Source organism: Cebus imitator, unplaced genomic scaffold (genome assembly GCF_001604975.1).
Source record: "Cebus imitator isolate Cc_AM_T3 unplaced genomic scaffold, Cebus_imitator-1.0 Scaffold403, whole genome shotgun sequence".
Lineage (NCBI taxonomy): Eukaryota > Metazoa > Chordata > Mammalia > Primates > Cebidae > Cebus > Cebus imitator.
Genome location: NW_016107718.1, coordinates 1,110,013 through 1,134,642, shown reverse-complemented (window position 1 = coordinate 1,134,642; position 24,630 = coordinate 1,110,013). Strand labels below are relative to the sequence as shown.

The 24,630-nt window shown below is 39.0% G+C and overlaps 1 protein-coding gene across 15 annotated transcripts in view; it reads right to left on the bottom strand.

Annotated features, from left to right (window-relative positions):
- Positions 1–24,630, bottom strand: part of CAST (calpastatin) — a 106,894-nt gene that overhangs the window by 60,740 nt on the left and 21,524 nt on the right. For 8 of the 15 annotated variants that reach the window (XM_017508870.2, XM_017508877.2, XM_017508878.2 and 5 more), the window contains exon 3: positions 11,285–11,356. In XM_017508870.2, coding sequence (XP_017364359.1) covers positions 11,285–11,356 — 72 coding nt within the window. Of the gene's footprint in view, positions 1–4,174; positions 4,321–11,284; positions 11,357–24,630 lie in introns of those variants that run through there. The other 7 variants (XM_017508868.2, XM_017508869.2, XM_017508876.2 and 4 more) reach the window with 1 other exon arrangement.

The following is a 24,630-nucleotide window of genomic DNA, read 5'->3' as shown; positions in this document are numbered from 1 at the left end:
TCATAAAATATATTACAAGGAAACAGTTTAGTTAAAAATAAAGAGCTTTACTTGTTCTGGGGAGTGCAGAGCACATGAAGCTTTGGCCTCTGATGCAACATGGGGGCAGACCTCAAAATAAACATACAAGCATTGCCTAGCAACTGCGACAATAGTCACAGATGATCTGTGCTCTAAATCCAAGCTAGAAGGACAACTGGCCATACTCTCTGAGTATCTGATTATGAGCTCTGATACTGGACCACCCCAAGAACTTAGGGAAAAAAAAATCCACATAAGGCACGAAGTTGAGCTTTCAGTTCTACAAGGCAACTGCTTCATTTTCATTGCTTTCCAAACTCTAGGTTTTCAGTGCTTTTTGATGGGATAATAATTTTGTAAGTAAAGAGAAGAGCAAGATACACAGCCTAGGTCAGTCATCAAAGAATAGAAAAAAAAATTTTTTTTCCTGAAGTTGTATTCCTGTCTCTAGGGATTCCAGTTGCTTTTCCTGATGTATGAAATAATTCCAACTATGCCTAATCTTTGGCTGCCCACAATGAAACAAAACAGGGAAGTCAGGTCCAGAAAATGCAGAACACTTTCTGCTTCTTGTCCCTCCCCTAGAATTTTGACAGGTGAGGATTTACATAAGCCTGTGAACCAAGCACTTTCTGCTAACAGACACTACAGGAGCCATGAGGAAGACTGCCCTTGACTAGCCATGTGACTTGGAGCTCTTAATCTTTCTTGCACTCCTTTTATTTGTAAACTGCAGGCCTTGAGAATCCGGTAGTTCTGCAAGTCTAATATTATATGCTATACTTTAGTGAAGGGCATTAAATAATGTGCTCAAGAATAGATGTTCAATTGGGAAACAGGGGTTAATAGCATGGGCTCTGGAATCCCACAGACCTGAGGCCTAATTCTGGTTGCACAACTTCAGGCAGGCTGCTTAATCCTTCCATATTTGAGGTTTTTAAACTCATTTAATGGATATAAAAAATGATGCCTATTTCATAAGATAGCAGTGAGGATTAAATGAGGGCATGTGTATAAAGTGCTTGGTTTGGTGCCTGGCATGTGGTACAACCATAGACAGCAGTGATTTTTATTATTTTATGAATGCCAACAGCCTCAGAAGTTTCTTTACTTGGCCTCAGGATGACAGAGTAATTCTGTGCTGTTCACTGCTTTTTGTTTTGTTTTGTTTCGTTTTGTTCGAGATGAAGTATCACTCTGCCACCCAGCTGGAGTGCAGTGGTGCGATCTCGGCTCACAACAACCTCCACCTCCTGGGTTCAAGCAATTCTCCTGTCTCAGCCTCCCGAGTAGCTGGGACTACAGGTGTGCCCCACCACATCTAGCTGTTTATTTTTAGTAGAGATGGGGTTTCACCATATTGGTCAGGCTGGTTTCAAACTCCTGAACTCAGGTGATTCCCCCGCCTCGGCCTCCCAAAGTGCTGAGATTACAGGTGTGTGCCACCATGCCCAGCCTGACCACTGCTTTGAGAAGTTACACACTGATCTTTTTCAAAGAAAAGAATCTGCAATATTATTTTACATTGTGGCATTTTCTTTGGTTTCAAATGCATAGTTGGTTTAGACTCACGTTCCAGTCAAATAAAGAGGAATCTTGGTAGCAAGAGCATTTATTTGTAACAACCGTGACAGACTATGAGCTTATCTAAAGAATATATGACTATTGATGATATGATTATGGTATAAGAATGACTGAGTATTTTTATGGCTTTCCATCAAAATGGTATGGCTCAATTCTTTTTTTTTTTTTTTTTTTGACATAGGGTCTTATCACTCTGTCACCCATGCTGGCGGGCAGCACCACAATCACAGCTCACTACAATTTCAACCTCCCAGGCTCAACTGATCCTCCCACCTTAGCCTCCCAAGTAGCTGGGGCCACATAGGCGCTCATTACCATGCCTGGCTAATTTTTAAATTTTTTGTAGAGACAGGTCTTGCTGTGCTGCTTAGGCTGGCCTTGAACTCCTGGCCTCAAATGATTTTCCCTCCTCAACCTTCTAAAGTGCTGGGATTACAGGCATGAGCCACCATGCCTAGTCCTTTTTAATATCTCTTATCCAATTAAAAGAAGACTGGAGGTAGTACCCAACTAAAGTTCATTTAAATGCAAGAAAGTACTTTTGGTCATGCTCTGACATTCAATGGGAGCAAAGAGCTCTATCCAATTCGGAATTGTCACCCAAAATGCCAAGAGTATGCCTTTTGAGAAATATTAAGATGACATTTTTAAGTCAAGAGTGTCCACAGAGAAAAAATAAAATACAATGTTTGTAAAGACCTCCTGTAACTTTCTAGCATGCAGATTGCTAATTCAATATATCAGAAAAACTATGCAATATGTTCTTCTTATGAGGTTAGACACACCAATGCTAAAACAGATATCCCATATACATATGATCTCCAAATTGAGAGAATTATAAAGTATAATGAAAGAGCAGATACAAAGATATATATGAACATAGAAGAGCATGGGCTATAGAATTTTTATTTGAATAGGACTAATTAAAATAGTTCATATTTTGAGAAAAAGTAAATGTTTCCACCTAAGAAGTAGTGATCACTTAAAGTTAACTGTTCTTATAACCGTGAACAGAAACATAAATACTTGGCCAATTTTAAGTTTGTTCAAATGAAAAGAAAATGCTTTCTTTTTCTTTTTGGTTTCATTATTTCAAACTGTTATTTTACATACTATCTTTTACATTTTAATTGCAGGAGAGATGTTATACTCAATCAATTCTACCAGAGAGTAATCAATGAACCAAAACTCCCCAGTAATTCTATATAATCAACTATTCTCATGCATTGGGACTGTTATTTCAAAGTATCTGCACTGAACCACAGCAAATATTTATACTTGAATGTGCTGCTTCATGAACACTGTTTCACAGTCTACAAAGCATGCTGGTTCATAACAGACACCAAGAGTCCTTGCTGCACACACACGGGTTCCCTAGTCAGTCTCATTGCTATAGGTGGCTTACTCCTCCATCAGTCTACAGATGTGGCCTTTCCTTGTTCAGCAAGATTTTGCTAAATTTCTCTACTTCATTTTAATCTCATATTGCCCCCTAGAACCCAGGCACCACACCGTCCCTACCACATTCCCAGCAACTCAATATTCCTTTTAGATACTGAAAAATCAGTGTGCAAATGTCGAATTCATGCCTACAGGCAGGACATCTGAAAGAAGCACTCTATATTAATATAAGCTCTAGTACTGATTACTTTCCCCTTTTGAACAGTAGATGCCACTCCTTGTTGAGCTTCCCTGCAATGCAGAGGTTTTTCCTCTGGAAAACATCTCAAACAGCAGGAAGTTTCTGGAGCTGCTGATTAAGCATTTCTGTCATTCTGATGCATAGGTGGGTTCTAGAAAACTAGAGGTCATTCTAGAAAACTAGAGAGGCCCCAAAGTGCCGACCCTTAGGGAGGCTGCCTAAACTCTCTGCCTCATTTTCCAAAGCTGTAGAATGGGAATAAAGAACTTGCCCCCTGCCTGTGTGTAAGTGGAGAATGCCGGGTCCCTAACCACAAGGAAGAGATTGTTAAATCTCTGTGAAAACACTTTGTAGTCTTAAAAGATAGACACAAAGTAACCCTGAGTGATGTTATCCTACAATGGTCTCAGGTTGTGTCAAGGAAATGGAACCGAAACATGTTACAACACTTGCCACGCCACACCCAGCATGTATCAGGTGCGCAGAAAGGTCAGAGTGAGCTCAGGCTCTAAAACGGAGGTCATCACGGGGTGGGGCAGGGCTGGGGAGGAGGAGGGCCATCTCCAACCCTCGGGACAAAGGTGCCAAACCAAATTGACATAGCTGCTGCTTTCCTTCTTTCGGCACTTGTCCCGGGCCGCACAAATCCTGTTTTCAAACCTTACGCGTCCGGTCACCAGATACATTCCCAGCGGAAGGGGCCGTAACTGTGTTACCGACGGGGAGGAGGATCGCCAAGAAACACACTAAACCCAGAACGCACGCTATCGCCAGGGTCGCCACAGTAGGAAGAGCGCACGTCCAGAGCCCGGGGAGTCAGCTGCAGGCTACGGGCCCCAGACGCGCAGGGCCGGGCGCGGGGGACACAGGCCGCTCGACCCGGGGGCACGCGCGGCCCTGAGCAAAGCGGCGGAAGACGGTACTCACGCTGCGTGGACTGCGGCCCCCGGAGACCGCGGCTTGGTTTTCAGGAGGTCTGCATTCCCGGATGCGCTCGGCTCCCGCGGGTTCCGCTGGGAGCTCCAGCCCGGCTCGCAGAGTGCGACGGGGAGGGGAGGTCCCAGGACCGCGACGCAGGAGGCGCCCCGCCCCCGACCCCACCCCCGGCGGCCCCGCCCCGGGAGCCCGGGATGCTTGGGGAGGGACGTCCAGCTCCATGGACTCGTCATGCGCCTGGCATCTGGAGACTGGCTCACTCAGTAACGCAGCCTGTGACGCGGGACACGTGCTTTGTGCGCTGCGCTTGGCCAGCTGATGACAGGTACCGCACCCTCGCTCCCTTGGCTGTCACCCTGTGACTACCAGAATAAGGGAACCACGCTGGGTGCTCTTCGCAGATAGTCTCCCCCCAAGACCTCTTTTGAAACTATAAGGTGGATTAGTAATGACTACAACCAGGATTTGCAAATGCAGTTAAAACTGTGTAATGGATTTTTTTTAAAAGTGTAGTTTAACAGTCAGAATTCTGCCAGATTATTTTATATTACAGTATTACAAACTTCAAAATTAATAAGAATACATTTGAAACCAGTGGCTACAATATAAATTCATGGGTCTATACTGCTGTAAAGAAATGAATGAATAAGTGAAAGAGGGGTTAAGCCACTCTTTCTTATAGAAGAAGGCCAACTAATAAGTATTGAATGAATGATGGAGTTAGAGAAAAAAATTATAAAAATTTTAAAAATATATATGAAAAGCTATACACCAAACACATTAAAGGCTCTGAACCCTGAACTTGGGGTCTGAACGAAGGAGGTGGTGATGGTCACTGTTTGAGGAACGCAGGCCTCAGGACAGGCCGGACACTGCTGTGTCAAGTCATGACAAGTGACGGCCAGTGGAATGAAAAAGGTGAACTCATCCACACAGCTTTGTGCCCCATACCTACACCACCAAGCAGTCAAGGCAGGTAGGGCCCTCTGACATCCCCTTCAAGGTACTCCTTACATCCACCTTATTTTTTTTCTTTTATTTCTGTGAAAAATCTGGTGAAATAAGAGCCCTTCCAACTTTAAGATGCTAACATTTCCAGAGCAGAAGACTCTGTCCTTATTATATATATATATATACATACAGATATATAAAGTCTCTATATATACACACATATACATATATGTATATGTATATCAACCTCTACCTCCCAGGTTCAAGTAATACTCCTGCCTCAGCCTCCTGAGTAGCTGGGATTACAGGTGTACAGCATCACATCTGGCTAATTTTTATATTTTTAGTAGAGACAGGGTTTCACCATGTTAGCCAGGCTGGTCTCAAACTCCTGAACTGATCTGCTCACCTCAGCCTCCCAAAGTGCTGGGATTACAGATGTGAGCCACTGCCCCCGGCCTTATAATTATTCTTGTTGGAAGTATAGTGTATATATCCCCTTTCTGTTGTTGTTGAACATTAGTATTGTCATTCCTTTTTAAAAATAAACTAAAACTCAGCTCATCTAGGTTTCACTGACATTAATTTCTCCTGTGACAAAAACAGCATAGGGTGACTAATTTGGGCCACACCCCATAGGGATGGGCCCTGGGCATAGCTTCCAGAGTTAGGCAGCTCAATGATGCCTATCTCTGAATGTATGTCTGTGCTCCTGAAGTGTACAGATGAGTAATCACATGGTTACAAAACAAATTTTCCAGCCGGACACAGTGGCTGACGCCTGTAAACCCAGCACTTTGGGAGGCTGAGGTGGGTGGATCACCTGAGGTCAGGAGTTTGAGATCGGCCTGGGTAACATGGTGAAAACCTGTCTTTACTAAAAATGCAAAAATTAGCCGCGTGTGGTGGTGCGCACCTGTAAACCCAGCTACTCAGGAGGCTGAGGCAGGAATATTGCTTGAACCCAGGAGGTGGAGGTTGCAATGAGCTGAGATTGAACCATTGCACACCTGCCTCAGTGACAGTGAGACCCTGTCTCAAAAAATAAATAAAAATAAAATAAACAGAAACAAATTTTTGGAACATTCTCTGCTGTAAGTAGAAAGGGTCTCCCTTCCTTAGAGTGAAGGGAAACTGTTGTTCCACGGCTGTGCTGTGGCTCTCACAATCCCTAAGGGTGTCCTTCCTGCCAGTGTGGTTCTCAAATCACCTGCATCTGAAACTCCTGGGATTGCCTATTAAATATATGAAATCCTGGGCTTTCCCCACTCTAGTGAATCCAAATTTCTTGGCTTGGAACCTGAGAATTTGCATTTTAACCAGATTCTCCAGTTGGTGTTTAGGTTATGGGTAGCCTAAACTACCTACCTTCAGCACAATTCAGTCTCCTGGCTGCTCAAAATGTGGCTGCCAAGCCAGCAGCAGCACACCAACTGGAAGCTTGTTGATAAGCAGAATCTCAGTCTCACCCCGGACTTCCTGAATCAGAATTTTCATTTTAATAAAACCCACACTGACTTATTATGTACTTTAAAAGGTGAGAATTACTGCTCCGGATCTTATTTCTCAAACCCTGGTTATTATTTGTACATTACTTACATAATATTTTTTAAACCTGCCATAGCTGTATTATTATAATTATTGTAATTATTATAAAATAATTAGATTTACTTTAACCTTCAATTCAGCCTCGCCATAAATAAAAATATCCATGGGATTAAGAGTTGATGTGCTAGCTTACTTTTTTTATAGCACATTAAAATATAAGCATAATTATTAAAATAAAAATGCTTTCTTGTCTAACACACAGTCATGTCACAAACCACAGGTGGTAGGAGGATACTGTGGGCTGACGCTGGCGCTGAATGTCAGCACACCCTCCACAATACCCAAAGAGTTAATCCAGACCCTCACTCCTATTAGGGATGAGAAAAATAAGAACCTGGGAAGAGAGCTGTGTTGCCAAAATTAGCACAGCTATTTGTGGCAGACCCAGGAACAATCATAAAAGTATTTCTCTGATAAGTGCTTATTCCTTTATAGATCTCCCCCCCTCTAGCCTGGGAGGGAAGTTGTTTCCACTTTCTTCTGTTTGAAAGGCCTAATGTTTCTGAATAACCTGTCATCTATGGTTTTCCTTCTATACAGTTAGGTAATTCTCCTGTTTTCCTTTCTTTCAAGGATATCTGTCATTCAGCAGGTGGCCACACATTTGAAAACCCTCACCACATATTGATAATTTCCCACCTCATCAGTCCACGCCTTCCCAAAGCAGGATCCAGAAAACTCACACTCCCAGATTCCCTTGTAGCAGTGTGAAGGCATATGATTTACGATGGCCAATCAGATGTGTCAGACAAGAATGAGATTGGAGGTGAGCAACGTGTACAGCCTGCTGCCCACCAGGAAATCCATGTTGTAATAAAGATTTTGAGTCTTCTGCATCAGTAGTGGCAGAGTTCTGGCACCCAGTTCTAAATGTGACAGAAACTGAGCTGTGGTGGCAGCAGGAGAAAGCCTCATAGTGTTACTGTGCATTGTTCCTGCCGTAGAGCTTTAGATTTCTTCTGCTGTACTTGCCTGGATTTCTCTACCAGCTACCCCTTGTTCCTTAAGGAATTCCTTTTTGGCTCAGTCAGAGTGGGCTCTAATTGGAACTAACAACTTCAACTAGTACATCTTCTTAATAGCATGGTCTTCCACAGAGATATTCCTAATGCGATTTGAACCTTGCTTTCCTTACCTGAATAGTCAGATTGGTGAAATAGAAGTTGTCGAGAAGACTTCCAGCAATAAAATCGCATGACTGATAATGGATCACAACTATTTTCATAGAGGTTTTAGTCAGAATCTGTATAATTTCTGCAGCCTCATTTTCACTACTGATTTACCAAAAATTAGATTTTAAGAACTAAACAATTTATAATAATTATTTTAAATTAGAAGTATTTACATGACTGAAGAGCACTGGATCTTTGAAACCCAAACCTGCGTAGCAGAAGGGATGCTATTTGAGGGCACAAATCCTCATTTTGTAAGCATTCTCATAAAACAGTTCTACAATATACAGAAACCATGCCATAATACATAGCTTACACATATGCTTCAAATTAAGTACTTAATTTTTAAGGCTTTAAAGTTTTAAAACTTTAATAAAACTTTACATTTTAATAATTGTAAAATTATCACTTATTTTAAATTTCAAATCAACTATTTCCAGAATCAAGAAAATTAGCATTAGTTCTCACTGCCAATTCTATCTACCATTCTGTCACACCTTTTCATAATGTGTTGGGAGAATATTATTTGCCTGTGTGTGCCATGGTAACTGTGTAATAAAAGGCTTCAAGTTACGCTATTATCCCCAGCTTTTCTAAATGATGCATGGGTATGTAATTTCTTAAGGGATAATGCTACGAGCTACAACCGTTCCAATCTGGCATCAAAAGAAGAAATAAGCAACTACATTTCTTCAAAACTTTATAAAAGTTAAATATTTGAGAAAGGAAGAGGTGAAGAATCAAACCCTGGAGAACTCACAGTCAGGAAACTGGTGAATGAGTCAGAAAAGCACAGTGAGAAAGAGAAACAGGAGACGTAAGAATGGAAATGGGAGAGGACAGTGTTTTTAAAGCCAAGAAAATAATTTCAAGTTTGCTGTTAAATACTAGAACAATAAACATGTGGCTAAAACATCTCCATTTCCCAGTTATGCTCTGCCCCTCCCAGCTCTTAAGACAGAACATGGTTTGTGGGGAGATGCTCAAGTTCTTTAGAACTATCACATCTCAGAAAAGTTCGGTAATGTCCATGTTGAAAAAAAAAGTGGAAAAGGTCTGATTCTTATGATTACGTTCAAGAAAAAACTGGGTGTGGTTTAGATAATAGCAAGTTCAGTTAACAAAAAGTTTAGACAATAGCAAGTCTGAGAACATTTACAAATAACTCACTAAATCTCATTGGGTGGTTTTGCTAATGAGATGTATCATTTCTAGAGGCATAATTTAAGGGCATGCTAAATACAAGTCCTAATAACCATCAGATTTAATCTTTTTTAGTTGGAGAATCTCTTTTATTTGGAGACCTGGAAACAACAAAATATGAAGGCTAACAAGATTAATTACAGAGGGGTTCATTTTCCCAGCATCTACTAAATGCCAGGGCCAGGGCTAAGTATTAGTATATATTTTCTTTCATTTAAGCCTCTCAACAGCTCTGACAAGAGAAGTCCTATCCTCATTTTACAGATGAAGAAACTCGGGTTCAATGGACTGGGCAAATCATAGTGACAAAGAGGAAATCCAAGCTTGTATTTGCTTGTGTCAGCAACAGTCTCTCACCCAGTGACCATCGGTGCTGTGGTGTCTCCAGCAGTAAAGAATGGCTAAAAAAGAGCAGACCTCAGTTTTGAGTTTATGTTGGTCCCAAACATTAATTAACTCCCTGTATTTACAATTCATTGTCTTTCAATGATTTTTATATTTTTACTGACTGGCAGAAGAGGGCTTTGAAAAGGAATTTAAAAAACATAGGTCTTAAAGTGGGATGGTATTTAGCATTAGAGGGACTGGCCTCTTCTCACTTCTCAGCTGATTATTTGTTGGGCACCATCAGGGGCTTTGAGAACAGTCAGAACTCTGAGTAACACTAAAATACTAACTCTTCCTTGAGCAAGTGACATCTATGAGAAAGTCTGACTTTCATAAGATAGCCACCAATTTCAAACAAACAAACAAAAAAGTTTACTTTAAATAGTTGTATAGATAGGACTGACACATAGGTTGAGGTTTTAGATAATCTTGGACATACTAAAAGACCTCAAAGTTGAAAGGGGCTGAATATAACAATTTCTTTTTCTTTTTTTTCTTTTTTTATTTGAGATGGAGTCTTGCTCTGACACCAGGCTGGAGTGCAGTGGTGCAATATCAGCTCACTACAACATCCAACTCTTGATGCAATATCAGCTCACTACAACATCCACCTCTTGAGTGCAGGCAATTCTCCTGCCTCAGTCTCCCAAGTAACTGGGACTACAGGAGCATGTCACCATACCCAGCTAATTTTTGTGTTTTTAGTAGAGACAAGGTTTTACCATCTTCTCCAGACTGGTCTTGAACTCCTGACCTTGTGATCTGCCCGCCTCAGCCTCCCAAAACAATTTTATTTATCAAAAAATACTAGCTAAAATTATAAAGTTATACTTTCTTGTCTTTTTGTTTTCAAGGCAAGATCTTCCTCTGTTGCCCAGGCTGGACTTCAGTGGCACAGTCGCAGTTCACTGCAGCCTCGACCTCCGAGACTCAAGAGATCCTCCCACCTAAGCCATCTGAGTAGCTGGGACTGCAGGTACGTACCACCAAGCCTGACTAATTTTTAAATTTTTTTTTGTAGAGACAGGGTCTTACTATGTTGCTGAAGCTGTTCAAGAACTCCTGAGCTCAAGTTATCCTCCTGCTTCAGCCTCCCAAAGTGCTGGGATTACAGGCATGAGCCACTGTGCCTGGCCACTTTCTTGTCTTGAAAGGTGACGTTTCAGTGATTTTTATAAGTTGCAAAACTTTGAAGGGTTATATTACCAAAAATTGCTTAGATGGAGCTTATGAGATCCAGCATTGTCAAAGACCTCATGACAGGAAACCTGGGTTCAAGTCCTATCTCCATCTTACTGGTGTTGTGAGCTTGTCAATGTTACTTAAATGCCTTGAGCTCTGGTTCCCTCATGTATAAAGGAATAATAATAAGAAGACTGTGAGGGGATTACATCATATAATTACATAGAGCACTTAGCAGAGTGCCTGGTATGATTAATGCCCATGAGGAGGATTTGAATTATTTTCTAAAGTGGGAGGACTACGTTTTTACTCACAGTATGTGCAAAAGTGTAATATTATCTACAGATAGTCTTGATAATTAATATTTGTTTAACACTTATATACCAAGGAGAATTATACAATAAATGGTTTTACTAGGTTTTAAATCACTCGCATCATATTAAGAAATTATATTCTGTCTTCCAGCACAGAAACGATACTTGGTTCAAAAACCTTCAGTGATATCCAGACACCGTTTGCCTTCCCTACAGGTCCCACCCACTAATGATATCCCTGTCGAATACAGTAGGGGTCTCTTTATGTTCAGGAAATCACTGACCTTGGTGGCCGAGGCTGTTCCATCAGCATAGGCTCTGGAGGATTGACTGCTCCTGAGGCTTGTTGCTTTTTTCTTGAAAATAAAAAATATTAGTTTCAACGGGGAAAACACTTTACCAATATAGGCAAATGCAAAGTTACATATCAATACAAATATTTTCTCAAGCAAAAATCAGACTAATATTTGAAACACACCCAAAGTAAACATATGCTTTTAATTTTTCCTAGCTTTGCCTGAACATAATATAAATATTAAAATGAAGAGTACGTTGAATAAATCTCAATTGTTCAATATTCAGTGAGTTTGGAGAACTGCAAAACTCACCATGGCAGTTGTCACACACTTCCAAGAACATCACTCTCCCTTCCAGTGCCACAGAGAGTATACAATGTTACAATGTCTATGGAGGGTGATTTAGCAATGTGTATCAAGGATGCTATTCTACTTGTAAAAATGTATCTTAGGGAAATAAGGGAAGAGAAAAATTATTTTGCTTCAAAGATATTCATCACAGTACTATAAGCTAAAAAAGCTGAAAACAGGTTGGGTACAGTGGCATGCCTGTAATCGCAGCACTCTGGAAGGCAGAGGCGGGTGGATCATGAGCTCAGGAGATGGAGACCATCCTGACTATTATGGTGAAACCCCATCTCTACTAAAAATACAAAAAGTTAGCCAGGCGTGATGGCGCATGTCTGTAGTCTCAGCTTCTCAGGAGGCTGAGGCAGGAGAATTGCTTGAATCTGGGAGGCAGAGGTTGCAGTGAGCCGAGATCATGCAACTGCACTCCAGTCTGGGTGTCAGAGCAAGACTCTGTCTCAAAAAAAAAAAAAAAAAAGCTGAAAACAATATCTATAATAATGTTTATGAGTACTTATGGTGTGCCAGGTAATTATTCGATTAGAATAATAGAATTATAGATAATAATAGGATAAAAATGCTTTAAGAATAAAGCCTCTTAGAGCATTATTCTAAGTACTCTAAGTGTTTTAAATAGCCTGCGTAACAACATCAACCAACATAAACCTGATACTATTGTTATCCCCATTTTATGGGTGAGAGAACTGAGGAACGGAATGCATAAATTATTTGGCCATGGCCATAGTAAAAGGCAGGATGTCTGCTCCAGACTCTAATTTCCTACATACCTATACTGCCTCCCATAATAGGGGGTTATGTTATTTCACAGCCATAGGATGAAATATCATCTGGTTATTAAAAGTCATGACTTAGAAGAACACCTCATTAAATAAAAACATATTATTCATATTTTATATAAAGTCAAATTATAAAATAGTATGTATAGTATGATCCCTTAAGGTCATATGAGGTTATTTTCTGATGGTGTAAAGGATAATTTTTAAAAAATCCTTCTTGGGCTTTTTTTTTTTTGTGTTTTCTTATGTAACTATTTTAATTGAGAAAAAGAAAATAAATGGAGGGAAAAAGGAAAGGTAAAATACACAGTTGCTCTCTCAACAAGACCTTCATATCCTGTATCTCTTTCTTATGAGTATCTATATTCCAAAGAAGCAAGCATATAAACTATAAAGCTTTATAATGTAAAATGGTGATATGCTCCAAGGTCTCTAAAGTGTGAATAATGTACTGTAAACAATGAATAGGCGGAGTGCCCTGGCTCACACTTGTAATCACAGCACTTTGGGAGGCTGAGGTGGGCGGATCATGAGGTCAGGAGTTTGAGACCAGCCTGCGCAACGTGGTGAAACCCTCTCTACTAAAATACAAAAAAATTAACTGGGCGTGGTGGCGGACCCCTGTAATCCCAGCTTGGGAGGCTGAGGCAGAAGAATGGCTTGAATCTGAGAGGCAGAGGTTTCAGTGAACCAAGATTGTGCCACTGCACTCTGGCCTGGGCACTTGGGCGACAGAGCGAGACTCGTCTCAAAACAAACAAACAACAAAAAACAAAACAAAGCCCACATTGAATACACAAGGTAAGATAATGCATGAATTAGCTGGTATATAACACATTAAAGTGTTCTATGTCTATGCAATAAACATTTTATATGTATACTGATAATTATTTGGTTTCATTCTTTAATATTTAGAATAAATATTTAGCCAAATTTATATTTTCTAATTTATTGAAAGTGCATGCCATGGAAGTTTGAAGTCTTCTTTTCCTTCAGGGTAAATTTTGCCTTAGCATGCCCAAAACTCAAAACTTAGCTTGCTGTCCTCAAAGCACAATCTCTATGTGTCCACTGGTCAACCACTCTAGGGAGCCTCACAGGCATTTGCAGGAGTTCAGCCTCCCAGGCATCATCTGTAGAATAAATAAACAGCCTCTCCCAAGCATACACATACTACCATCAACCAAGGAAAGGAAAAAACCTAGATAAATGTGATAAAAACAAAAGAGACTGCTAAGAAGCTCGTGATGCAGGTGTGATACATGGGATGGTAAAAGGAGGGGATAACCTATAATTTATCCAGATTGCAAGTGTTTTTAAAATTATCACAAATAATAACAAATAGCTTCTGACAACCTTAACGTACAAATGGATTCTGTGTAAAAGACTGGACATAAGACATAAAGACAAGAATACAGCAGCAGCAGCATCCATTTCAACTTCATTACCTATCTCAGCCTCTCATTTTCCAATGAGGAAACTGAAGGAGGTTAGGTCCATTTTCAATGTGACACAGCTCTCCCAAACTCCAGCTATTAGCTTTTGATATTAGCTATAATTGAAGAAGGCCATGTCCCAATCCTGGGCTAATTACAGATTCCATTCACTACATCACAGCCCTCATGTTGGATGCCAGCTTACCTGTAAAGTCTGTAAATGGATTCCACTACCTACAATATGCCAAATAGGATCTGCCAATGAGAATTTAAAAACTTGTATTTTGGCAGTGATGAAACTATTAAGTTAAAAATAACAATTGTAAACTTAATATACATGCTGAAAATGACTTACCAATAAATGAAATGCCTTTTAATTTAATGGAGGTTCCCTCAACATTCTTGTGGGTATGATCTGTTCCCCTACAGACTGGCTTGCTCTCAGAGCTGCCTGGATTACCTAGTCCACAAAGGACCAATGTAGTTCAGCTGAAGTGAGAGTGGAATATGTAAAATGATCTTTCATTACATCTTTATCTAACAAATATTTATTAAGCTCTTTGTTGACATCTGGCACTCAAAATACAATGCAAAAGCTGGGAATACACCCATATACAGAGCAGACTCCTTATTTTGAGATTGGTAATCAGAGTTTAATTACATATTGTTTTCACCGATGTACAAGACCTGGCCCCCTTTCTTCATTTGTGTCTGACTTTACATATTCATTTGTTCATTCATTCACTGGGCAAACTATGAACCTGGTCCTATTCTAGGCAATGGGAATATAATGACCAATTAAACGGAAAAGGCTGCTGCTCTCATGGCTCTTACATTCCAGTAGAAAGACTCAGCCTCTAAGTAAGTCAACAAAGAAGCAAGATGATTTCAGAGAGTGGTGAGTCCTAAACAAACTACGAAACAGGAAGAGGTAACAGAGAGTGATTGACTGAGGATTGCTTCAGACAGGATGGATGAGGAAGCGACATTTGACTAAGACCTGACTGCTGTGAAGAAACCATGTAAATATGGGATGATGGAGAGGAGGCATTCCAGGTAGACAGAGCAGCAGGTGCAAGGGCCCTGAGGTAAGATTGGGCTTGGTAAGCAGGAGGAGCAGAAAGAAGCCAGTGCAGCCAAAGCATGCTGGGTATGGGCATGAATGGTATGAAATGAAACAAAATGCAGGATCACAATATTTATTCTGAAGTGATGTGGGTTCAGAATAGCCCTATAGTCACATGAGTTTTGGATCATCAGTTTCTTCAAAGATCTGGTTTGCTTCTGGTCTTCTCTGGTTACTATCTGGCCCCCATGAGTCCTCCCTTGCCTTCAGGTGCAAGGTTCTCCACATTCTCTGGCTTCATGTCATCTTGTGCTTAGTGTTGCTGGTATCTTCTTCACCTTCATACTCCTTAACATCAGCATCAGTCCTGAGAAATTCCACCCTGTCCTGGACAGATCTCTTACCTTGCTAAATCTGCATACTCACTAACTAGTGATAAGAGTGGATCCACCTTCAGGACAGAATTCATCTACTTACAGTAAGCAGAAACTCTCAAAATAAGCTCATTTATACATGATATTGCATCATCTGTTGCAAGAAGGCATGAAAAAATCAGTTGCATACTTTTTTTGCGTATCTATTGCAGTTCAGAGAAAAAATTTTTTACTGAATCAATCAAAACTTGAATCTTTAAAATTTTCAAAATAACAATGAAGTTTTAAGAGCCAGGCAAAGAGTTGCTGTGTCATTGTCACCTAAAATCTCAGAAAGGGCTCCCTGAGTGAGGCCACATGTTTTACCCTGCGACTTCTTGACTCTGTGAAGAAAGGCACCACATTCTCCTGGACAATGGTCCTACCTTATGATTTATATAGCAAGAGTCCTGTTCTACCAAATTCCAGCTATGATATCTTAGGCAAGTTTATGAACAGTTCTCAACACCAGTTTTCTTTCTTTCTTTCTTTCTTTTTTATTGTACTTTAGTTCCTGGGGTACATGTGCAGATCATGCAGGATTGTTGCATAGGTACATACATGGCAATGTGGTTTGCTGCCTTCCACCCCCCATCACCTATATCTGGTATTTCTCTCCATGTCGTCCCTCCCCGCCCTCTGCTATCCCTCCCCTGGTGTCCCCCAACTGACCGCAGTGTGTGATGCTGCCCTCCCTGTGTCCATGTGTTCTAATTGTTCAACACTCGTGTATGAGTGATACCATGCACTGTTTGGTTTTCTGTTCTTGTGTCAGTTTGCTGAGAATGATGGTTTCCAGATTCATCCATGTCCCTATGAAGGACATGAACTCATCATTTTTTATGGCTGTGTAGTATTCCATGCTGTATATGTGCCACATTTTCTTTATCCAGTCTATTGTTGATGGACATTTGGGTTGGTTCCAGGTCTTTGCTATTGTAAACAGTGCCGCAATGAACATAGGTGTGCATGTGTCTTTATAATAGAATAATTTATAATTCTTTGGGTATATACCCAGTAATGGGGTTGCTGAGTCAAATGGTATTTCTGTTTCTAGGTCCTTGAGGAATCACCACATTGTCTTCCACAATGGTTGCACTAATTTGCACTCCCACCAACAGTGTAAAAGTGTTCCTATTTCTCCACATCCTCTCCAGCATCTGTTGTCTCCAGATTTTGAAATGATCGCCATTCTAACTGATCAACACTGGTTTTCTAACTGAGTAATGCGAATAACTCTGCTTATATCTCAGAAGGTGATTTTGAGGGTTAAATGAGCTAAAACATGTCGTGAGGACTGTGACCCACAAGTTGAAATTTCTAACTCTAAAGTGAGAGGCTCAAAATCTTTGCCCAGGTAGCAATGGACTGACCTCCACAGGGCAACCCCAGTGGGTCTGGTTTTTACTCATATGAAGACTTTGTGGCTGCTGAAAATTTTCTATGAGTTTTATTATGTATATAATTATAAAAATAATAACTTTTTGTGAGACAGAAAAATGTAATTTCTTCCTTAGAACTAGCTCATGATCCTAATAATGAGATGCTATTAAGTTATTTGGAAACAGTTTGATTTTTCTGAGATTTGTTGTTAAGCTTTGTTAGGTTGGAACAGATCAGCCTTTAGAGTACGTGTTATTGTGATATAATAAGAAATGTATATAGTCATGTGCTGAATAAGCATGTTTCAGTCAACAACAGACTGCATTTTCTGTATATGGGACAGTGGTCCCATAAGATTATAATAGGGCATATATACAAACTTGATGTTAAGACACATGATATTGGCATTGCAGATCAAACAGGGGAAATGACTAATATTCAGTCATGGTGCTGAGATATTTGGTTTTCTATATGAAAAACTATATATAAATAAAGCTGTATATACTATCTGAATTTGTGTAGGTACACTCTGGCATTTCCACAATGATAAAATCACATTAATGACACATTTCTTAGACTTCATGAAAAGTATTTTTCAGGATAAAAACTCTCATTGAAATATGTAAGTTTTAACATATCTGTTAAGAAATCTACTCCATAACTTAGGAGCCATCCTATAAAATGGCAAGAAGTATTGCTTCCATGTGAAAATACATGGTTTGGAAATAGTGTCTAGAAAAAGATTGTCTTTCAAGTGTAGGTAGATTCTCCAACACTAGCAATTATAAAACTATGACTCTTATTTACAAATGTTCTTTTACACTATAGTTTAAGCAGTCACCAAATAAGTACAAATTGCTTTTATTACCAAAAGAAGTATAAATGTGTGCTACTGCAAATGCAAAGCAATAAATAGGATGTGCTGGCCCCAATAAACACTGATAACTAAGTCACAATGAACAAGCCTTATCATTAACTCACAATATTTTTTTTTTTTTTTTTTTTTTTGAGACGGAGTTTCACTCATGTTACCCAGGCTGGAGTGCAATGGCGCGATCTCGGCTCACCGCAACCTCCGCCTCCTGGGTTCAGGCAATTCTCCTGCCTCAGCCTCCTGAGTAGCTGGGATTACAGGCACGCACCAGCATGCCCAGCTAATTTTTTGTAGTTTTAGTAGAGACGGGGTTTCACCACGTTGACCAGGATGGTCTCGATCTCTTGACCTCGTGATCCACCCGCCTCGGCCTCCCAAAGTGCTGGGATTACAGGCTTGAGCCACCGCGCCCGGCCCCAACTCACAATATTACATAGAAATTTACATACCGAATGAAATGTCTCATGTTCTAGGGCCTTAATAATACCCACTGTGGTGAGCACTCTCCAGTGAGTTTTTTTTTTTTTTTTTTTTTTTCCTTTTTTTTGGGGTTTTTGTTTTTTTTTTTTTTTTTTTTTTTTTTTCCGGATTACTCGGGTTCCATGCATCATCTCAGATGGAGCCTCTCAAGGTAGTCCAGCTCAAGTCTTTCTAGTCATGAGGTTGTTGCACTGACCAGGAGTCAGGAAAATGCTGCTCCTCTAGGGCTCTGCCTCTGCCTTGCCTCCGCTTCCCTCAGAGCCTCATCTCCTACTTACAGAGGGTAAACAGCTATACCTGCATCATGAGAATTGATATGATTTAACTTGCTATACAATCTTCTTGAATGAAAAGAGGGTATCACACAAGGAAGAAGGAGGAATATGAAGGGTAGAGAAGTGAATAATAAAAAAGTGACAAAGGAAGTAAGAAGGTCTGTGGAGTTGACCTCCAACTTATAAAGTTGACTTCATAATATAGGTAATTTTATGATGAGTATCAGATACTAGTGAAAAGCACAGACTCTGGAAAGTAATTTCAATTCTGGGTTCTATTATTAAATAACTATGTGACCTTAGACTGCTTATTTAATCAAGCTGTGCCTCAATTTCCTTATCAGGAGAACAGGGTTCCCATAAGGGGTATGTGTGTGCTCATGTGTGTGCACATGTGTATTTGCATGTGTATATAGCGCCAATGTAAGTGTTAGCTATTTTCATTAAATGACCTCTAGTTGTCTACTACCTCTACAGAATCTACAGGAAAAAAAAAAATGCTTACATTTTTCTCTTCCTTTCCTGCCAAACTGCTTCTCACTGGGGCATTAATAATGAATGTATTAACTAGAAATACCTACAGTTTAAAAAAAGATCCAGTAAAAGGCAATGAAAGATTAAGGAAATTGTTAATGGTAGAATTTCAGATATCAACAAGCCAACTAGGAAAATACAATTACATAGTGCTTTCTAAATATATCTACTTGATAAGACTGTCCCTGCAAAGGTGGGGATGATGTGTGTGAAGTAACCTCTTTAAATTGTATGTAACATTTTGGAGGGTATTTTTTTGTATTCATACATGTGTGTAGCTTTCAGAGAAAAGATCACAGTTTCATCAGATTCCAAACAAAACGTGAACTAAAATTATTTCAGTATTCTAGCCCTCCAAGTTGTCTTTGTTTGTAAGTCCTTATTTTCTGTCCATATTCAAGAGGTGCTTTTCTACTCAAACGTGTGTGTGCCCCCACCTACACTCACAAGCACACAAAACATATACACACACAGCAGCAGCAGCCTTGCTCTGAAAGTATCTCTTAGGGGCTCCAAAGTAAAAAAAAATGCTCAGATATACAACACTGGTCTCTTTAAGGTGTAAGCAGATACATGCATAGGTACTTCTCTCATCATTGTTAAAACACTCTTATCTTACTCTTGTATTATCTATGGTGCTTATTGTTCTTTTTCTTCTGGTTTAAAAATACATTTAGGATTTTAAAGAAGTAGGAAGAAGAAATAATAATTACTTAAAAGCCTGTCAATCAAGACAACTAATTTCAGGTTTTTTTCTATTTTTATACAAATACAAAAATATGTACAAGATAACATATTATAATTATGTTATATAAATGGAATTGTAGATTTAGAAAGATTTTTTACCTAATATAAGCATTTCATCTGCCATTAAATGTTTTTCAAAACGTATTAAAAGTGCCTTCATCAGTACATCAGTGCCATGATTTCACTTTACTTTTGTACAGGTGTTTCCTTCTTAGTCTGTTGTTATTATAAATAAAGTTATCATAAATTCTTTGAATATAAGTAAGTCAGTCATCATGTACACCTCTGATTATGTACTTGGATACATTCCTAGAACTGGAATTTCTGGATCGAAAAGGCTTTCCTGGTTTATGATGCAGTCACTTGTTCCCTATTTCTAAAAATAATTTGTTTTAATTAAAGGAAAAGTTCAATCATATTTCTAACATTTTCAATATTATTGGTAAGTTTTTTATTATTCAAAGAAAATTTATATATAAAATCAAGACCAAACCTTTTATCAAAACACACGCACACCCTAACATACACTCATTCAGCAATGTGTGGTCACTGCTAAGCCAAGAAATATATTTTTCCATAATTTTTTAACGCTGTACCGCAGCAAGGAATTACCAACTTTTAACCACTGGGTGTCCCCTGAACTACGGCATATGGTTAATACTCAGGCAGTTAACCCCAGCCAGATAATACCATATCATGTTTAACAAATATCTAATCTTTCTTATTGGCAGCTGGTAGTAAGAACCCTCATTATCTTTTAAATTTGTTAGTCATTGAGCTTTCAATTTCACTATTTAGTGAAATAAGTATATTGTATTAGACTTTGCTGAGTCTACTTGCTGTATTAAGAAAGTAAACAGGAAAAAAAAAGTGACAAAATTACATTCAGAGAAGCAATTTTTATCCCAAGTACTAAGTGAAACCAGAAATGGAATGTGATTATAAGATTCTTTTAGCTCTTGGCTTTCTATAAATGATTTTCTTCAAAATTGTAGATTTCAGATTTTAGAGTGATATATTTATAGAATGGTACTAAAGTCTAAAAAATTCTGGTCTTTAAGCTCCAATTAGATCCTTTAGCAATGAGAGGCTTGATGTGCAAAAGAGAGAGCCCAGAAACGCCAGTTTTAATGTGAATAACAAACTAGGAAGTCTAGAATCATAATGATTAAGATAAACAATTTTTAGGATTCACTTGTTAGTTCTTTCCAAACAACATCTTTCTTATTTGATGTTGCTTAATTAATAAGTAAATGCATTTACCAGTAAACAACTGACAGAGAACAGTACCAAACAATCTGAGAAATCTATAACACGTGAAGTGTCTCAGACACACTGACAAAGATTCTCTCCTTGACCAAACTCTAATCAGATTCCTCTGAGATATTTTTCAATTACGCCTCACTGTGGGACTTCCATGTTCATCTCTGCACTATCTGCTATTAGCAAGAACACTGCTACATTACTTTAGTCAGAATCCTCCATTCTTGAAATCAAGTCCCCTCAATCTCCACCATGTGCCAGATGAGGTCTGACCACCCACCTGCCTTCCCCTAGGTCACTTTTCCCAGAATCCACCTTATCCCTGACGTTTCCTCTTAATTTTCCATCCACCGATCCCTGACCCTACTCCTGGCTATAAATTCCCACTTTTATTCATTATATTTGGAGTTGAATATTACCAAGGCTTTGAATAACTATAATAGAATGCAATATTTGAGAATGATGTGCATGGAATTAGATTTTTTAAATTAAGTTTGGCTATGGAGTCAATTCTTACAAAAACCCTCTTGGAAAAACCAGCCACCCCAATAATTTCTCCCCCTTACTGCAAAATTCCCTTTCAGTGGTCTCCATACCTATAGCAATGGCCTGGAATGAAGTCTGTCTTACTATTGTTTAACAAGTATCATGGATATATTTTCCTTACAGAATTTATCTCTTTTTGTGTAAGTAAACACTTTCAACTTCATTTGTCATTGCTTTACCTGCTGTTCTTTACATAAATCTACATACATTGAAATAAGAATCTTCTATGCAGAATCTCCACATACTCAGCATCCTCTCAATCATAATCGTAGTACAATGGAAACCTTCTGTTACTCCAAAGAAACAGCCTGGAAGAGAACTGATATTATCCCAATCTCTGATCAGGGACTTGCGTCAGCCTCCATTCCTCTGGAAATACCAGCATTTCAGTCCTGCCGACCTTCCACTCCTTCCTGCATCCCCTACACTGATGATAGGGAGCATCCAGCTTCCTCTATCCTTTTGTTTACTGCTTCTTTGACTTGAGTTATCTTTCTCACTCCCATTTATCAACACTTGATTTTAGTTTCTCTCTCTTCTGTCTCTACACTCTTTTCTTCAGTAATTTCAACCAAGAATTTTGGTAGTGAGGGTTAGAAACAGAGATGGAATGGGAACTTGAACAATTTCAAAGGAATTGCTTTAAAACAGTTTATGATGAAGACTGAGCTAATATGTAATCTGAAGAGGAGTCATGAAATAAAGAGTAAAAAAGGAAAAGGGAATAATCAAAAGATCAAAGGGACAAGGTCCTGGCAGAAGTGGGAAGAAATAGGATCAATACCTGCTCCCTCCAACCAAAGTCTGCCACACAGTGCACTGACTGTGAAGCTGCAGCTCTCTTACTGTGTGCTCTACTGTATTCCCACAATATGGCAGAGTAAGCTGGTCAGCAGAGAGGGAGAGGGGTCATTTTCAAAAGAAAAAATAAATGAAAGAAAAAATATAAATAAATAAATGTTTATGTGTGCTAGGCACCATGCTATGCACTGCACGAGAATTATTTCAGTGTTACTTAAAATGTGTGCAAAAGACCACTGGCATAACAGAAGAATCACCTGGAGTGATTGGCAAAAATACTGATTCCTTGGCCCCACCTTAAATCTACATCAGTCTCTGGAGATGGAGCCCGGGAGTCCAAATTTCTTATATCATCCTCAGGTGATTCTTAGGTATACAAAAAGTTGATAATCACTGCATTATCTCATGCCATGTCCTGACAAATGAGAAACAGAGAGTTTTAAATTTGTTATGGTACGAATACAATGCTCTACACATTTACCAAGTATTCTGTAATAATGATACTTGAAAATAAAAGACTTGTGATGTCGATTTGCCATGAGGTTTTGCTTTCACAAATGAACTATTTTTATAATGTACAAGCCATTATGTATCTTGGTATATGGAAAAATAATACTGACATTATGACGAGAATCATATATATTCGGTCCTGAGATAAGACAGGTATCTTGCTATGGGTGTGATTTCCGGTTATTGTCTCTTTTGAACCAGTCATTCCCTTATTTTTGAGAAGCTAAGAAAGTCTAAAGAATAAAAAAAAAAAAATCTTTAAATATAGTATTTCTGGAATATCTAATCCATCTGTCCATCAGGTTTCCAGTGCTTATGATCGGTGCTAAAGTGAACTGAACTTCCATTCAATTCCATCAATATTTTCTTAGTATTTTATTCTGATTCCACATGCAATAAAGTATAATCTTTTCAGAGGCAATTTGGCAGGATCTAAGATCTTAAGTAATTCAACTCATAAATCTAAAATAAGATAACAAAGGGTATATTATTGGTGTATCATATAATATTGATAATATGTATATATTCTCTCATAGAGGCAAAGTGCTCAGTTGTTTTTCTATTACCATTCCCTATCCAATGATACTACATTTTGTATATCACAGATTCTTAATTTGAAGGCACATTATTCTCATATTCTTTTAAAAAAGTACATCCTTAGCTTCTGATAAAACAGATCATTGAATAGTAATGCATAGGGTCTGGCACAGTGGCTCATGCCTGTAATCCCAGCACTTTGGTTGTCCAAGAAGGACAGATTTCCTGAGGTCAGAAGTTCAAGACCAGCCTGGGCAACATGGTGAAACTCTGTCTTTACTAAAAACTGAAAGAAAAAAAAATTAGCTGAGCATGGTGGCACACACCTGTAGTCTCAGCTACTTGGGAGGCTGAGGCAGGAGAACCGCTTGAACCCAGGAGGCAGAGTTTGCAGTGAGCCAATATTGCGCCACTGCACTGCAGCCTGTGCAACAAAGTGAGACTCCATCTCAAAAACAAACACACAGAAAGAATAGCAATGCAAAAGTCTTTAATTCTAGCTATTGACATATGTTTCTGCATGTTGCAGGTAGTTGGTTTTAAAACAAAAGCACTACTAAAGTTAATAAACTATCAAATCTCCCTCATTTTTAAATGGGAAAGTTGCTGCAATATATAATCAACCAAAGAATTTGAGCCCTGCCTTATCCCATCGGTAAACAACAATATGAGACTCACCTTTATTGCCAAAGAGTTCTCTTTACTGACTTAATAATAATAATAAAGTAACACCAATAATAATAGTAATAACAACAACAGGAGCTAAGATTTATAGAGCTCTTCATATGTCCCAGGCACTGTTCTAGGCATTACATATGGATGGTCTCATTGTTCTTCACATTGACTCTTATGTAAGAACTATTATTATCCTCATTTTACAGATAAGGAATGTGCCCTTAGTGAGGCAAAGTAACTTGCCTAAAGACACAGAGTTAGGAATTAGCAGAGCTTGGAATTAAATCCAGGCATTGGACTCTAAACCCTATACTCAGAAAGTATCATGCGCTGCTTTCACAGAAACCACAGATCAATAGCAGGTTAACTGAGTTGTGAGTGTGGCTCTTCAAAGCTTTCACAGCAAATGAGAAAGAAGATGCTCTCACTGTGGTCTCAGAATGGTAGAGAGTTTTTGTCCTGAATTTTGTAAATTTTCTAAATTTCTCTCAGAATTTAACCTGAATTTGTATCTTAGAATAAATAGATTGTTTTAATGCCTATATAATGCCAGGAGTTTTAATTGCAGCTTTGAACTTAAACTCATGCAGCATTCATGAAGACCTATCTGACAGGTTCCACATAAGAAAATAATTCTAATATCTATGTA